Below are 19,118 nucleotides of genomic sequence, written 5' to 3' on the forward strand. Positions count from 1 at the left end.
TACAGCTCCACTACCTATAGCTCCAGTGTCACCACCGAGTCCAGTGCCACCACCTAGTCCAGTTCCACCAACTATAGCTCCAGTGCCACCACCTAGTCCAGTTCAACCTTCTACAGCTCCACCACTCCTGACTTATCATCGTCGTCCGCGCCCAGCATCAGGTCCAGCTGATTCACGTCCTGCACCTGACCCTGCTAATACTGCGGACTTGTCTCCTCTTAATCAACCGATAGCACTACGAAAAGGTATACGGTCCACACTTAATCTTAATCCTCATTATATCTGTTTAAGTTACCATCGTCTCTCATCATCCCATTGTGCATTTGTGTCATCTTTGTCCTCTGTTTCCATCCCTAAGTCTACAGGTGAAGCACTGTCTCATCCCGGATGGCGACAGGCAATGATTGACGAGATGTCTGCTTTACATACGAGTGGTACTTGGGAGCTCGTCCCTCTTCCTTCGGGTAAATCTACTGTTGGTTGTCGTTGGGTGTATGCAGTCAAGGTTGGTCCGGATGGTAAGGTTAATCGTCTTAAGGCTCGTCTTGTTGCCAAGGGATATACTCAGATATTTGGGCTCGATTACAGTGATACCTTCTCTCCTGTGGCTAAGATAGCATCAGTCCGCCTTTTTCTATCCATGGCTGATGTTCGCCATTGGCCTCTCTATCAGCTGGACATTAAGAATGCTTTTTTACACGATGACCTTGAGGATGAAGTTTATATGGAGCAACCACCTGGGTTTGTTGCTCAGGGGGAGTCTCGTGGCCTTGTATGTCGCTTGCGTCGGTCACTTTATGGTCTAAAGCAGTCTCCTCGAGCCTGGTTTGGTAAGTTCAGCACAGTTATTCGAGAATTTGGCATGATTCAGAGTGAAGCTGATCACTCTGTATTCTATCGGCATTCTGCCTCGAGTCTCTGTATTTATCTGGTGGTCTATGTTGACGACATTGTTATTACCGGCAATGACCAGGATGGTATTACTAAATTGAAGCAACATCTCTTGCAACACTTTCAGACAAAGGATTTGGGCAAACTAAAGTATTTTCTGGGTATTGAGGTCGCTCAGTCTAGCTCAGGTGTTGTGATCTCACAACGAAAGTATGCCTTAGATATTCTTGAAGAGACAGGAATGACAGGTTGTAGACCGATTGACACTCCGATGGATCCGAATTCTAAACTTATGCCAGGACAGGGGGAGCCTCTTAGCGATCATGCAAGATATAGACGGTTGGTTGGTAAATTAAATTACCTTACAGTGACAAGACCTGACATTTCCTTTTCAGTGAGTGTTGTGAGTCAGTTTATAGATTCTCCGTGTGATAGTCGATTGGGATGCAGTTGTTCGCATTCTTCGGTATATAAAATCAGCTCCAGGCAAAGGTTTATTGTTTGAGGGTCGAGGCCATGAGCAGATCGTTGGATACTCAGATGCTGATTGGGCAGGATCACCTTCTGATAGACGTTCTACGTCTGGATATTGTGTCTTGGTAGGAGGAAATTTGGTGTCCTGGAAGAGCAAGAAACAGAATGTGGTTGCTCGGTCTAGTGCAGAAGCAGAATATCGAGCGATGGCTATGGCGACATGTGAGCTAATTTGGATCAAACAGTTGCTCAAGGAGTTGAAATTTGGTGAGATTAGTCAGATGGGACTTGTGTGTGATAATCAAGCTGCTCTTCATATTGCGTCAAATCCAGTGTTCCATGAGAGAACTAAACACATTGAGATTGACTGTCACTTTGTTAGAGAAAAGATACTCTCGGGAGATATTGCTACAAAGTTTGTGAAGTCAAATGATCAGCTTGCAGATATTTTCACCAAGTCCCTCACTGGTCCTCGTATTAACTACATATGTAACAAGCTCGGTACATATGATTTATATGCACCAGCTTGAGGGGGAGTGTTAGAATAGTCATGTAAATAGGAGTAAATAAATAACCCTAATCCAATATATATTAGGAGTAGGACATGTTATGTGTGTATATATATAGGGCTCATTGTAACATATGAATATACATCAATAATATATTTTCTCCCGTGCTTTCTCACAGAAATAATGATAGCAATTAACTTCAGGCCAACAAATGACAGAACTGAGGAAGAGGAAACTCATTTCTAACAGACTTCACTTTTTTCCTTAAGTCGTCAGCGATTTGGAAATTTAAAACTGAACACACATATTCACCAGAAAATAGCTCCATAAAATTTTCTTCATTGATATTCGTTAGACTACTTCAACTGAAGTTTTAGGGAACTCCTCTTCCCCTTTTCATCATTTTCAGCATGCCTCATGTCACGTTTATAATTTATTGAATAAAAATAAAAAAAATTAATGTAAACACTCAAATGATATGATGACTGATGATCAAGCAAGTATCCAAACTGGATATTTCTCCTAAATACTATTCTTACAATTGTCTCAACCCCAGAAATGTTGCTTCCAGTAGATTAATAAAATGAAAGGTCAGTCAACTGTGCCATGCCAAGCCTCAAACCATTCAATTACCCACGGCTTAGCCGCATTCTAAGTCTATGCATTGGCTGGGTAAAGCCTTACAGAGATTCTCTAGGAGGTCAATGACACATATCTTTACCTGAATTCCAGATGAAATAAAATAAACCCAAATGCTCAAAACAGGAGACAGATAAAAAGACCCAAAAAAAAATAAAAAAATAAAAAATAATAATAATAATAAATAAATTCTGTTTTGCAAATCATTTAAAAGAAAAATCAAAATAAGATAAGGACGACTTAGTAATTTGTGACTGTCATACCTGAACGTACTGACGATTAAGTTGCTCCAACCAATCTGTTTTCACACAAACCTTGTCATCAGAGAAGATGTGGCTGCTCCTTTTCAAAATGGTCGCAATTGAATATCCTAATGCCATCAAACCACCAAGAAGTCGTACACTGACCTCAAAGGTGATTCTTGGTGATATAATGAAAGGACTATCTGTCACCCATTCCTGAAAGAAGTACATGAAAATCCTCAGATGATTCAAGATTACTATTTCTTGACATTCCGCACAATGCCTTCAAGAATTCAATAGATACCAATAATGTACCCAAAATAGGAAACACAGAAATAAATTCCAAAGTTGAAAGTTCTTGACTGCTCATTTATAGCAATGTAGCAAACAGAATAACAAGCTAAACTGCAGCATTTGACTTTGGTCACAGGTGAACTTGGATGCTCCTTCGAAGTATCTTCCTTATAAGTGAGTCAGGTGTCATCCACATTAGAATGACAAATAAGATCTGATTTATCTACGATTTTGGTACTACAACATCTAGTTTTCATCGTAAAAACAAGGTGCAGAAATGCTCTATCAGGGGAAGACAGATGCAAATAGAGCAAGATGGAGAGAGATTAGATTATGATAAGTCATATCAGCAAAATGTTAAAATGAAGTTAGTCACACAATAGACTGTATTCTATGTTTTAGTGTCCACATATCTATGACAGAACAGTAGGATTCTACTTAAAAGCCTTAATCTGTATTAGATTGATTGCTATATTTCTTCTGTCTGTATGATATGAAATAACTAAGGCCAGATTTCTCCAGCGAGCTCTATAACCATTAAAACCTAGAATTTAAAAGGTAGTTCATTCAGCATATACAAGAAAGACCAGCAATACATGCTGACAGCATTCTTGCTACTTCACTAATGGAATATATGCAATCGCAATCAAATAGATCATATGAAGGATCCAAGTAGCTTAACCAATATCAAGCAAATTTACCATCTGAAAATGACAAGACAAAAAAGGTGACAAGTAGTCCAACTATTACTAACTGATATGCTCAGCATGTAAACAAGGAATTTATCGGTCACACCTCAAACATAAGAGTGTACTTTCCATCCTTGTTCCTCATCCTAAGATATGATTGGCAAGCTTCAGGATCTTCACCAGGAGGTAGGAGATAAATATCATAAGTTTCCTCTGTAATTTCCTTGTGTTCATTTGAAAACACAGCCTTGATCTGGTCTACAGTCACAGTTTTTGTTGACTGTAATATATTTAGAAAGCATCAGTCCCAAAAGTTGTGCTTGCAGTTCACAAGTAACCTTGTAGTCACAATTTAAATGGAACGTAAAGAGAAAGGTCAAAATGTTAGACCTTTAAAACATATGTTGGGTTCTGAAATCCAGCGAACGGGTTAAACTTGTTGATAATTTTGATATGAGCTGTCTGTAGATCAGGCTCAATAAAGGCTTTGTACATAGGATACACCTGTTGGAAGAATGACGTACGGTTCATTGTACTTGGATGCCAAACTAAATGTATAAAGAAATTTGAAACGGATATGTCTTGCAATATATTATTAAAATAACAGAAACGGAACCGTTTCCGAAATTTGTTGGATTATCTCCTCGGGCTCTTGTCCAGCACGTTGAATGTCCCTGAGAACCCGTTTCACTAAGTCAAAGTGCACTCCACCCGTGACAGACACACGGAGATCTAGTAATGGCCTCAATTTTTCACTCAAAGCATATATCCCTTCAATTATAACAATTCGAGAGCTTGGAGCTTCAAGTGTTCTGTCAAATCAATGGTCAGAAAAAGTAATGGGATCAGAAAGAAGTAGAAAACGTGTGTTTTACATTGGCAAGTAAGAAAATAAAACATTTTGTATGGAACCGGTTCTTGATTATAAATTTAAGATGTTCTTCCATTAATGTCAGCTAGGCGAAGCTCTTAATTGTATTTCGATAGGTCTCTCTGAATCTCTCCCCTCTTTACACCATTCTCTTCTTGTTTCCTCTTTTCTCTCTGAAGATATACTATTAGCTCTTTATATTCCTTGTTGATTTTCTATTAAGATCTCTATGTATACACAAACTCGTTAGATTGTGTATATATCAGGTCATGAATGTAATTAAAAACCACGCGGGGCAAGGGGGCGGCCAGGATGGCTGATTCACAAATCACAACTCCCTGTCTTCTTCACCAAAATAAATCCGACATATAATGAGCAGAATTTCGCATAAAAAGTTAATGGATATTATGAAGGTCTAGATTAAGAATGATATGCAATGTCATTCATGGGCTTCAATCAAATGTTATATACAAACAGTAGAAAGAAAATAGACGTCTTAATGTCTTTCAAATATAAAAGCGGTTAATGAGCAGTATGAACATTTTTTTGGGGTAAACCCCACCACAGAAACCTCCTTCCCCTGCACAACAAGTATTTTTCTTCAATCCCTCTCCTTGAACTCCAATGAATAAAAAAGAAAAGAAGAAAAATCCCTAGCACCAAGGAACAATCTAAAGGGAAAAAGGACGTGAAGAAAGAGAGGGATCCATATAAAAGCAGTGTGTTGTCAGGAAAAGTAAACATCGGCCTAGCAGAAATAGTGAAGAGAAGAATGACAACTGACCTATAACCCACGCGAGAGCTAGATTTAAAATCGTATATAGGAACTTGAACAGGCTTCCCCGCTTTCAGCCCATGTATATTCTCGAGCAAAGTCTCATAGTCTGTCAAGCGTGGATCTGTTTCAACAATACCAGGAGATAAAAGTCATTGAAAATCATCATCTTAAATTCAATCATTAGTCACAGCATAGCTTCTCCTCTCCTTGGTAATAAGGTGGCAAAGGACATTAAAAACACTAAAGCAGAATAAAACGACTATGACGAATGCTGACATGATCCAAAACAGTTAAATATGGACTAACCATTTCCGCAAGACCACATGCTGGAAATAATATCTCAAAATGCAGGAACACTCAATCAAATTGCACTGTTTATTCTTTATAGCAGAAACACACATTCAAAATGCAAGGTAGACGTCAATTCTAAGTTCTCGATTCAACAATAAGTGCATTGTTTTCTTCAATGATCCTTTGTGGCGTTCTACAGGAACACCTTATGCACAAGCCCTTGTGAGCCTGATATACACAGTGGTATATCAAGAGTTTTCAAGAGTTGTTTATAATGAAGGATTTTAAAACTCTAGTTCTTAACTTTCCATCAGCTGAAAACAGTTAAACCAAGAAACTCTTCTGTTATTTCCTTCCTGATAAAGATGCGCAAAAAGCATGAGAAGTTGCGTACTGTGACATAATTTCACTTATGAGACAAGTTCCAAAACTTTTAGCAATTAGCAACATTTATTTGATGATGATGATTGGTTTCCAAACTCAGCACCATAGAATCCAGAGAGATTTAGACTCATGAACAGTTTTCACATAAAAAAGAACAAACTGAAAAACTAAATTAAGGAGAGGTGACAGCTGTACACATCTATTATCCTGTGATAGAAAGGATCAATGAGATCTGCAAATTAAGAAACTGTCTAGCACCCAATATTTATTCATTAATGCAAGACGACTTGATACTTTTGCATTTTCAATATTTTTCCTTATACTAACAATGGCCATGCTCTAGCTATGAAAATAGTATTCCTTGTTAGTATTTTACTCTTATCATTCATTATCACATTAACCAGCTGCAAATGCAGCCTGAAAATTCCTATTAGGATTTGACTTTTAAAAGATTCCTAAATCAAGAATGCAATGTACAGTCAGGAGGTATCAATCAGCCATACTGTTGCAGGCCTAAAATAAAAAAATAAATGGCTCCCTTCTTTGCCAGCTTTAACTTTTAGATGAAGCAGTAGCAGCGAGATATAAAGGGTTTAAGCTACATTCTTTGGCATAGATATATACTTCGTCTTAGCAGTGTGCTTTACTGAATCGTACAAAGTATTTGTTCAATGATGTCTTCATCTTTCATGTGCATATGCATATATATATTTAGATCAGGGATGAATTTAGAGAAGAGTTAAAACTCCTTGTTTTTTTTCTTTTCTTTTTCCTTTTTTTAATAACAGAGAAATCTCCAAGGGTTCAGTAGTGCACGATTCAGAACTCGGTGGAGAATGGGCCCACCCCTCTATCCTTCTCCACTTAAATACTAGGCTTTCATCTGCGGCAGGATTTAAACCCGTGACGTGCACCTAGCACCCACACATCACGTGTTGCACTCTTACCACTGGACCAAAGCCTTGGGCAAACAAGGGGTCATTGAAAATAAATGCTGTATTCCTTAACCCGGAAGGCAAACAGTTTCTATTTCTCAGTGTGGACTCCCTAACAGTGTAATCAACTGATCTCGAGATTTTTGGCTTTTCTAATTGGTAGTACAGACTAAAATAATTCACTCGGACTGATTACTGGGTGAGCGTTATTTTACTAGGAAATTTCGTAAAAGTTTTCGCCAACAAGATATTCAGCTCAGATTATTCTCCTCAATGAGTAAGGACATGATTATATTATATAATCCCTAATCCAAAATAAAGTCACCATGTCTTATCTATTGTAGATGATAAAAGTTGGAAAAACTTTATCAGAGTAAAGGAAAGAAACTATGATAAATGGATGCACAATGTTTCCCTTCTGATATATAGTGGAAAATTTCCTCAAAGCTTATTTGATTTTTAAGATGCTGCTATGCGTACTTCTATGAAGATTGTAGAAGATGGGTAAAGACAATGCCCGTGCAATAATCATCTTCTTAGAAGAATTCACACTTCTTGACCATTGTACTTTGTGATTACAATTTGTTAATTGCTCCGTAAGGACATCTATGCTCAGGAAGATGTATCCAGATGGATGACTTGGATGGTAACAAACTCTCCTATATTAGTACTTTAATTACTTTCAAGGCAACCAAGTTAACAAAACGAGAATTACAACCAGAATAAGCTCTCAAAAATTTCTCTCTTCGTAAAGGAGTGGTACAGTAGAAACACGTAATAAGTGTATTAGATATATATATCCCCAATTCAATTTTCTGTGAAACAGAGAGTTTGTGCATGCTTCTCTATGATTTCTTTCCAAATATATCATTTAAATCCTAGTGTTTGCAATCTCCTTCTCCATATGGAATGATATCAACATATCCCACACTAAGAGAAGTCTGCAGGTTGCTATGTGAAGATGATGCAAATAATCAAACAAATGCTACATAACTAGAAGAATAAATCATAGACATCAACAAAATTATCTCATGTAATAACCTATCATAAAGACCAAAAGCAAGACTACCGTCGAAGTTTCCATCAATGATACGACTGGGATCATTGTAGTTGTCCATGTTTATGATAGCAATACTAGGCATAACATTCAGGATCTTTTCTGTGAACACGGTCTTTCCGGCCCCTGAAGGACCAGCAACTCCCACCAGTACAATTCCTTCATTCTTCTGAGCCAACAATTGGCATGCACGGATAACTATAAAGAAACCCTTCTCGAATGATAGTTGATCTTGAATTGGGACTATCTCATAACGAGCAGAGTTGCTTCGTTTAACCAATTGAACTTGATCTCTTAATAGGCCAGACCTTCTTCGAGGTGAATCGGCACTTGAAAGAGTATCCTGGGCCATTAAATAGCTCGAAAATTCTGCAAATTAAGATGCAAATAAGGAACTTAAATTTAAACAGCAATCCAAACATTACAGTAGTCTATGGCCCCCAGAACGTCTTTTATGGGGGACTGGATATACGACATCATCTGCAAGAGAATTTCATTCGCAAAGAAAAAGTTTCAACTTCTGTATTTTTTTGGCATGCTTTAAACAAAAAATTAATTTATGCAGATATCAGATAGAAGTACTATTTCTTGAAAGGATACTGATCATGAGAAAATGCGGTCTCAAAGCAGCTCTTGATGAAATCAAAGCAAAAGAGAAAATGCATATATGTGCACACGCATGTGTAGGAAGAATACATGTAGTATCGTCTAATCATGAACAAAGAGGTTGACATAATGCATTTTACCACAAATAGCAACAACAGCGACTTTACATCTCACTCCGGAGCTTGCAGTCAGAAACTTGGAGATACTCCGGCAGCGCATACCACACCACTAGGTGGCTGCTCACTCTATCCCAAGATGGCCGTTACATATTGCATCCCCATAGTAAACCAAAATGATCCTTGACTTAAGATTTTCAAAAACATATTGTTTGTCTAACTCCACTATGTCGCAAAGTGTTTTGCAGGTCCCGACACTAGTTAAAGGAAAGGTTGTAGTAGGCTGACGCAGTAGCATGGCAGGAATGCCGCCAAGGGTGTTCAAACTTTAAACAAGTCAATAAAAGAAAATTGCCGATAAAAGGTATGAACTATTTGAAAAAGAGTCAAACAGACTACATGGTACCGTCTCTGTTTAGTTTTGGCGAAAAAAATGGGCAGATAACTTTGAACCCGTGAACAACACATCACTTTGAACACCCTGGACCACTAGACTGTCTCACTCAACTATATTAAGGGTGTTCAAAATATAATATATGATCATATAAAATAGTATTTGATTTATATACGCAGTATAATTTTCCAGCGAATCGCATAATGTGGCTACGCCACTGGGCTGACGGTGTAAAAATAATTTAACTATCACGCATCTTCGAAAATGGATACAAGCCAACCTCACTAATTCGAAAAAAGAATAATTTCTCTGAATAGATTTCGGATAAGAGTTCAAGCTAGTTACCTTACTTAAGAGCACAATCAAATGATTTAAACGGCAAAGGAGGTCCTGAAAACTAAAGGAAACTGAAATTGAATATCTACAGGGGAGGAGGAAGAATGCCTCCAAAATTATATACTAGTATAGTATCTGATAGCAAGAAAGCGAAAAAAATGAGGAAATATGAATGAAACTGAGTTTTTTCACACAAGCGTTCCAAAAGAAACTACTCATGGTAAATATTATCACCTATATAAAATTTAGTCAACCACCGACGAATTTCAAGATTATCAACATTCAAGCAGGCAAGATGAAAGAATCCGTACGATTTAATTGTTGGTGTTAATTGATAAAGTGAACTACTAATTTCAAAGATCAACCAGAAAGTACAACTTTGAGATAACAGAAGGCTCAATCACAAATTCAATCAAAACCCAAATAATTTGGAACTGCATGCAAAATCAAAAAATTTATACCGAAAACATTGAATTAAAGACCGTTGATTAACAGACCTTGAAAGTTCGGGCAAATCCTTGTACCCCTGATCAAATGAGTATATATTAGAGTAGTATCTGACAATAGCACGAATTTCTTATTCTTGGTGTTGTCCAAGTGAACTGAACGGGAATAAGGAATATAGCAAAGAGAAGAAGACAGCGTGGTGGACTGTTGTTGGGTTTTAACTCGGAGAAGTTACTGAGTTTGTGAGTTTGTTGGATATTTTGTCTTTGGCCGTCGCTGTAGGACAGGGGAAAAGAAACATGTGGACTCCTTAGATAAAGATGAGAAAAAGGAGGGAAAGAAAAAGAAAACCGTAGGCCGTATCGTTGCGTAGAATCGATCAGGGATTGTTTGGAAATATCATAATGGATGAATTCTGCAGTAATTATGAATTTATGATGAAGGAATTGTTGACTTATTACGTATAAATGGTTAGGGATGTAGTGGATATGTCTTAGATTCAATCTCATATAAATATATGGCATTTGATATTCTCTTATCATAATTATTATTAATTGCTTGATTAATTTAATAAGGTCCTTGATTAAATTTTGAGACTTGTCATCGTGATGGAGATCATGATAATGAGAGTAAAGTCTCTAACAATTTAATCTTCGTATGATTATTAATTTGGACATTAGTAATCCGGTTGATTAATATTTATGTGATCGCCTTTATGGGATAAAGATTAGTTGGTCTCATTAACTAAATCACATAGATAGACGATGCATATAGAGATATGATCAATGGATCGGCTCATTAGATAACTCCTAATGGTTAGAATTACCATAAACTGTCAATAGGATATTCTCTTGAAGAATGTGATGTAAGAGTTTCCTTTGACCTGAGATCGTAATAGTAATTGACAACTTATTTATTGTACTTTGATACTAGACACCTATGGTCCTAGGGCGATAGTTGAAAGGATATTGGGTATGATTAAATACTTGTAAAATTAGTGATTGATCAAGATGGAGTATGTCAACTCTTGGTAATGAGTTTAAGCTCCATTTGTCATGAATTATAAACCACTAAATTAGGACCTTAGCTAGAGCAATTGAATGAAAGAAGGAAAGAGTTTCTTAGGTCACTCAATGGTCGATTATATTTGACATGAACACATAATTGGTCGCCTGTTAGGATTTAACAGTTGAACCATATCCTAGGGTGACCCAGAGCTATAAGGAAGGAATTACTACATTATTCTTCTACTGGTTCTTGAGAGTAAATTCATTCTATCCGGCCGTTAAGGAGTGTTGCTAGACGTCACCCTTGATTAGTCTATTGATGTGATCAAGTTGCTATCGGTTTAGTATTGAACCTGTGGGGTCACACATTAACGAGTGTTGTGATATTTGCTAAAGGATTAGTTAACTTATTATTTGACAATTAAATTAAAAATTTAATTAGTCAAATAAATAAAGTTATTAGTCTAAATCAAATATTATTATATTCTTTTCTAGCACAAAGGATATAATTAATATTGTGAACCAATTAAATTTGTTTATTTGGAATAAGAAATTAAATTACATCTTCTGGTTGAAACATATATGTAATATATATATAAAATAAATTAATATTGATTTATATAAAGTTATGTATATAATATTAATTTAATTCTTACCAATTTGGAATTGGAATTATATTGTCTTTTTTTTTTGGTTGGAGAATTATATTGTCCATAAAGGACGTATAAGTTAAATCCAATGTTGAATTGGAGTGACGTGAATCCTTAGGGATGTTTGGCATAGTCTGTTTGGCCAAGCTCCAAAAATTAGCTTATTTAGAGAAGTGTTTTTTCTCTACTTTTCTCAAAAGTACCTTTGGTGAGAAACAGTTTGTGTTTGGCTAATTAATTTGAAAAGTACTTTTGAGCGGCAATTGGTGTTTGCCCAAGCTTTTAAAAACTGCTTCTAAGTGTATTTTTCTCAAAAGTGCTTTTCAAAGAAGAGCTTTTGGAGAGAAGCTACTTTTTTCTACTTCTCCAAAACTGCTTCTGCTTCTTCTCAAGAGCAACTTTTTTTCTTCCAAAAGCTTGGCCAAACACTTCAACCTTTTAAAAAAAAATGCTTCTAGGATTGGAGAAGCTTGGCCAAACAGGCTGTTAAACCCATTTGGAATGAGATTATATTTTCAGTACGAAAATATTAATAAAAAGTTTATAAATTAGTATCCAACTTAGAATTGGATTATAAAAGTCCATAAGGACTAGTTATGGCCACACTGATGAAACTCTGATGAATTGACAATGGAAGCCCTAATCTGATTATGCCATAGCTGAACATAAGAGAGAGGAGAAGAAACAGAGTATCGCATTGAGAGGAAAATGAAAACATGTCCTGTTACAATGAAATAACCATACATATATAGACATCTCAACTTCCACTAACTACTTGACTAATATCCTACGTGTACACCATCTCCCAGACTACTTTACAGAATGGAATAGATTCTGCGTACAGGAACTGGTTTAACAAAAGGGGTCGAGAACTACATAGATCTAAGACTTTCCTTCCTTGGTCTGGGAGGTAAGTTATGTAGGCGTACATTCATTCACAACTAACTAACTCAATAATGAGCTTCCACTACTCTACACTAATACATCATGTGATCCATATTTCATCACTCCTCCTCAAGTTGGAGGGTGCAAAGACATTGAGCACATCCAGCTTGACAACTTGATACTAATGTTGTGGTCTTCCCAAGCCTTTAGTTAGAATTTCTGCTAGATGATCTTTTGAACAGACGTATTGAGTCTTTACCAAGCCTTCCTGAATCTTCTGTCTAATAAAATGACAGTCAATTTCTACGTGCTTTGTTCTCTCGTGAAATACTGTATTTGCTGCTATTTGTATTGCAACTTTGTTGTCACTATACACATGTACTGGTAGCTTTACTCAATTTCTGAGACTGCACTGGACATGCTCCTATACTCAGCTTCAACTAAGCTTTTAGAGACTGTGCTTTGCTTCTTGGATTTCCATGAAACTGGGGATTTTCCATACTTAATTAGATACCCTGACACTGACTTCCTAGTGTTAGGACATGAAGCTCAATCAGCATCACAGAAAACATTAAGCTCATTTGAACTTTGACTGCTCAATAAGATCCCTAGTCCTGGCTCCCTTTTAATGTACTTCACCACTCTTATGGTTGCATCCCAATGGGACTTCTTTGGATGGTGCATAAATTATCTAAGAATCTATACTGAGAATGCAATGTCTGGCCTGGACATGGTCAGATACAATAGTTTTCCAATGAGTTTCTAATATTGATATGCATCTTTCAAAAATTGATCTTCTGTTGTGCCAACTAATTTGTCAAGTTCTGAAACTGCCAGCTTTACATTTGCCACCAATGGAGTCCAGGATGGTTTTGCTCCTCCTGACCCCAAATCTGATATTATTTCTAGTGCATACTTTCTTTGGTTGATCAAAATACCCTTATTGGATCTGCTGAATTCCATTCCAAGGAAGAATTTCAATTCACCTAAGTCTTTGATCTTGAAAGCTTGTTGTAGGGAGACTTTAGTGCTTTCAATCAACTGCAAATTGTTTCCTGCAACATATCTGTTCCATTCCTTTTAATGAACAATGAGTGATCTAAGTTGCTTTGTTTGAACTCGGACTGCACCAGGGCTTCTGTTAGCTTTATGTTCCATTGTCTATTTACATGTTTCAGACCATAGAGAGATTTTACAAGTCTACATACTATCACAGACTCCCCCTGACTTGTAAAACCCTGTGGCAATTGCATATAGACTTCATCATATAAGTCACCCTGCAAAAATACATTATATACATCTAGATGATGGACTGGCCAATTGTGCATTGCTACTAAGGAAAGAACAGTTCTCACAATAGTGAACTTAACTACATGAGAGAAAGTCTAATTGTAATCAAGACCCTCTCTTTGATTGTAGCATTTAGCTACTAATCTAACTTTGAATCTCTCCATATATCCATTAGCCTTGAGTTTGACTCTGTACACCCATTTGCAACCTATTGTTGTCTTCCCTTGTGGTAAAGGAACTAGTTCCCAAGTCTTGTTATCCTGTAAGGCTTGAATCTCAGTGTGATGACCCAAAAAGTCATCACTTATTTTAGAAATAAATTCTGTATTCCGAGGCTTTGAAACCTCCTTTTTGTCTCACCTCGATTTGCGTGCGTAGTCCGAGCGCGTATCTGGAAAGCCATTATGTGAAAATCGGTGAAAAATGATAAATTTTGCTTTTAAAATAAATTTAAGTTGACTTCGGTCAACATTTTGGGTAAACGGACCCGGACCCGTGATTTGATGGTCCCGGAGGGTCCATAGGAAAATATAGGACTTTGGCGTATGCCTGGAATCGAATTCCGAGGTCCCAAGCCCGAGAAATGAATTTTTAAAGAAAATTGTTTTCTAGAATATATATGAGTTTTTGGAAATTTGAATATTTTTGAAATTGATGGTATCGGGCCCATATCTTGGTTCCGGAGCCCGGTACAGGTCTTATATGGCGTTTAGATTGAGCTTGCAAAATTTGGTAAGAAACGGACTTGAAATGACGTGAAACGGACCCTCGGTTGTGAAATTTAAAACTTAAGTGTTCTTGAGATTTTTTCTTTGATTTTGATGCTAAATTCATTGTTAAAGGTGTTAATTTGGTGATTTGATAGCACGAATAAATCCATATGATGTCTTTGGGTTAGTATAGTTTGGAGCCCCGAGGGCTTGGGCGAGTTTCGGATGGGTTTCGGAATGTTTTTAAACTTAGAAAAGTTGCAGGTTTTGCTGTCTCGGGTGCACAGAGGTTTTGTTCTTCGCGTTCGCGTGGTTCCACTCGCGAACGCGTAAGGCAAACTTCCTCAAGTGCCAGTTTGTTCTTCTCGAACGCGAAGCTGTTGAGGGAGTACCCTTCGCGAACGCGTTCAGGCACTCGCGAACCCGTAAGGTTAGTGGCCTGGGGGAGGGATTTCACATTTGTTCTACGCGAACGCAGCCATCTGACCGCGAACACGAAGGCTCAAGGAGCTGAAGCTCCGCGAACGCGAGCCATTGAACGCGAACGCGATGGTCAGCTAGGCCTGACCCATTGCGAACGAGATAGGCCCATCGCGAACGCGATTAAGGCCTGCCCAGTCATTTTTAATACAGTAGCCAAAAACGGGCAGAACCCATTTATTTCATATTTTCAAAATTTAGGAGCATTGAGGCGGTTTTCAAAGAACAAGTTCTTCCCCAAAGCATTGGTATATGATTCTAAACCTTTTTCTTTCGATTTTCCATTGCATTTCATCAATCTTCATCCAAAAATCTAGGGTTTTTATGGTAGAAATTAGGAATTTGGGTAGAGTTAGGGCTTTTTGATTAATTGGGATTTAGACCTCGTTTTGGGGTCGGATTTCGAAACTAATTGCATATTTGGGCTTGTGGGTGATCGGGTTTTGGTCCGAACCTCGAGTTTTGACCAAGCGGGCCCGGGGTCAATTTTTGACTTTTTGGGGAAAATGATAGAAAAACCTATAATTAAGTATTGGGTATGAATTCTTTAGCATTTATTGATGTTGATAAATTAATTTGGACTAGATACAAGTAATTTGGAGGCGAATTCTAAAGGAAAAGCGGTGTTTGAGGCTTGAGTTGGCCGTGGAAGTTTGAGGTAAGTGTTCGGTCTAACCTTAGCTTGAGGGATTAGGAGTCGTGTCCTATTTGCTATGTGTTAATTGTTGAGTACGACGTATAGGCATGGTGACGAGTATCTATACGTTGGTGTCAAGCATGCCCGTGAGTCTTATATTACGATTAATGTGACTCCGTTTTGTATTGTTCATGCCTTATGTGATATTCCTATTGTTGAACAAGGCTTGTGGAAGTAAATTGGGTAATTGAACATTTAAGAGCGCTGGCTCAAGTTGTGAATTTATTGTGAATCTATTTAATTCCTTGCCCTTATTGTTTGTGATTGTTGTTTGGGTGAGGAAGAGTGTTAAAGCACGAAGGGTGATGCGGTGCATGATATTTTGTGAGAGAGTGTTAATGCACGAAGGGTGATGCCGTGTCGCACGATGTACCATTCCGTGCCTTTATATGAGTGATAATGCACGAAGGATCATTCCGTGCCATGATTATGTGAGGTAAAAGCACGAAGGGTGATGCTGTGCCGATTATATTGATTGTTGTGGTGAGGACGAGAGTAAAAGCACGAAGGGTGATGCCCTGCATTTGTCCTTGATTTTCCTGATTCTTGTTGATAATTGAGTTATGATGTTCTTTACGTTTATTTACTGGTTTTCTGTGGTTACTTGATTTCACTGTGATGTTATTGATTTCCCTACCCAAATTTCTTTGTGATTGTTGCTTGGGTGAGGAAGAGTGTAAAGCACAAAGGGTGATGTCGTGCATGATATTTTTGAGAGAGTGTAAAGCACGAAGGGTGATGCCTGTCACACCTCCTTTTTCACTACACCCGCAAGGGCGTGAAGGAGTTTTTCCACTTAAAGGACAATCGAAACGGGATTCGTTATTTATTAAGATTCAGAGTCGCCACTTGGGAGATTTATGGTGTCCCAAGTCACCGGTTGAATCGAGGAAAATATGACTCTGTTTAACAGTCCGCGATCCAGAAATCCGAGTAAGGAATTCTGTTAACCCGGGAGAAGGTGTTAGTCACTCCCAGATTCCGTGGTTCTAGCACGGTCGCTCAACTGTCATATTTGGCTTATTTATTTGATTTTAATACATGTTTTGACCTATGTGCTTTTTAACTTTGAACCGCTTTTATTATTATTATTTTACAAGAATTGCAACGTCGTGAAAACATGTCTCGAATCGCGTCACATAAATGCACCCACAATTTTTGACACATTTCGACTTCGTTGAGATTTGGATTTGGGTCACATAAATGTGCACCCGTATTTAAGAAGGTAGAATTATCAAAAACGCGCCTAAAGTGACTAACGCGTTATTATCTTTGGGGAAGGCCGTGAAATTCGCTTAACGGCCCATCCCGAAGTCTAAGTATTTTGTATAAACATTTATCGAGGGCCCCGTAATTTGTTTGTTTTGTTTAGCGAGGCTCATCTTGTTTTATTATTAAAAGGCAAGCCTAAAGCAATCTACAATTTTCTATGTTAATGTCTCTAATAACAAAAGGGAAAGTCCTAATTAATTCGTTATTGGACTGCAATAAACCAAATGCTGATTCTGTATCAAAGCCACCCATTGGGCTTCCAAGATGAGCCCAACGAAGGACACTTGCACCCATGCTATACTAATATGCTGCTAGTCAAGGCCTTGGCCCAAGTCCAAATGTGAAGGACGTTAGCACTGGACCTGGGCCCGCGTATCAGACGTCTTGAGGCCCAAATGTCTTGGGAATAGGCTGTAGAGCCTGGATTTAAATCAAAAACAGAATTTTGATTCAATTAAACCAAAACTATTGAAATTACTCTACACTTTCTAAATGAAACAACTGATTCACGGGCTATACATACTGATTTTAAAAGCATATCAGCATCCAGAATTGAACATGCATTACACTAAACTACTGATTTCATGCTTGCATTACTATTGATTTCAAAGTTGAACTAAAACTAATTATGCTATGTTATTGTTCTGAAACAACTTAACAAATACAGAGTTTAAAAGTCCGAAACAGTCCAAATTAATAGTCCAAATGTATCTATTATTCATACGACTCAAAACTACTAACTAACATCAATCACATTTATTCAACTAATCATCTATTGAATTATAAACGACAAACAACTTTCAAATGAGCCTAGATTTGGCAATATTTCCATTTTCAACTTCACTTCACGGCTACATCAAGGTGAGTTCATAAACGTGTACCAGGGATTTGAATTGAAATAAAAAAAGGAGAGGTTAGCAGCAGCAACAACTTCAGCAGCAACTCAGAAACCAATTTAAAACCCCAGCAACAGTCAATGAACGCGTAATAACAGTCCAGCACAGATTCAGCAGTTCAGAAATGAGTTGAAAAACCAAGCAAACTCAATAAATCAACCCACAACAACACCAGATAGCCAGAAATAACCCAGGGAATCAATATACCCAACGAATAACCCTCAGATGACTCTAATTAACTAATCAACAGTGCTCAAATGACTCCAAATACTTTCAGACTTCAAACATTGAACAGAAACAAAGAATTCGAACTATTTTTGGTTTTGAAATGAACTAGAAGACTGAATTAAACCTGGAATTTGGAAAATAACCTAAGGAAGGCAATGAAGCAGTGTTGTTTTTTTTGGATTTTTATTGTATTTTCTGTTTGTTTTTGGTTTTTTTGAATGCTGAATTTCAAAACTAGATCTGAAACTAGGGAGAGGTTTTTGGGGGAAATTTTTGAGCTCCACTAAAACTTCTTCTTCAAGGCAAGAAGCATGCCTTTTATAGGCAAAAGGAGGGCAACCCCTCAATTTCTGTTTACACTATCAGTCCATGTTTATTTTTCATTTAGTCCTTCATTTTCTAACTTGTGACACAAGTTAATACACTACATTACTGAAATCTAAACTAAAGCCCCTCCTTAGAAGGTTCTAGGTGACTCTAGTATTACCCACAACATTCTTATGCAACTCTAAATGCCCAAACTACCCCTAAACTTCCCTGAAATTATTGACTAGCCTAACTGAGGTTCAACCTCTATTATTCCTAAAATTAATTTTACTAACTATTTTTAAGCCTTCTAATTGGCCATGGTTAATTAACTACCAACCCTGAACCCAATCAGCCATATCCAAACAAGTTTAACAACTTTAAAACATCAATATTACCAAACCATCGATCAAACAAGATTAACCAATCAACCACTAAACTAACAACTAACATAAAATAAATTATTAGAACCTCAACTAATCCCAAACAAATTACAACCAAACGAGAAGATTATTATCATCAGAAGAGAGCAAATACACCGGCATTAACAGGAAATCTAATTAAACTAACAATTGATTGCTTGAACTATTTAGACTGACATTAACATTTAAACTAACAGAACAAAACAACAATCAAACAAAAATTACTAAACTAAAGAAAATCAAATCAGTACTGAAATTAAACAAAAGCAACACTAATCAGAAAATTAAGAGAGGTATTCATTGTCTCAGTCAGAAGAAGAAA

The 19,118-nt window shown here is 37.3% G+C and overlaps 1 protein-coding gene across 3 annotated transcripts in view; it reads right to left on the bottom strand.

The window, feature by feature from the left end:
• Window positions 1-10,317, bottom strand: part of LOC109233134 (uridine-cytidine kinase C-like) — a 15,487-nt gene extending 5,170 nt beyond the window's left edge. The window contains exons 1-7 of one of the 3 annotated variants that reach the window (XM_019398909.1): window positions 10,004-10,317; window positions 8,067-8,423; window positions 5,394-5,508; window positions 4,355-4,550; window positions 4,129-4,242; window positions 3,845-4,018; window positions 2,777-2,971 (exon numbers count right to left, since the gene is read on the bottom strand). In XM_019398909.1, the coding sequence (XP_019254454.1) occupies window positions 2,777-2,971; window positions 3,845-4,018; window positions 4,129-4,242; window positions 4,355-4,550; window positions 5,394-5,508; window positions 8,067-8,406 (1,134 nt within the window). In that variant the 5' untranslated portion in view covers window positions 8,407-8,423; window positions 10,004-10,317. The other 2 variants (XM_019398910.1, XM_019398908.1) reach the window with 2 other exon arrangements.

This window comes from Nicotiana attenuata, chromosome 10, assembly GCF_001879085.1.
Source record: "Nicotiana attenuata strain UT chromosome 10, NIATTr2, whole genome shotgun sequence".
Taxonomy (NCBI): domain Eukaryota; kingdom Viridiplantae; phylum Streptophyta; class Magnoliopsida; order Solanales; family Solanaceae; genus Nicotiana; species Nicotiana attenuata.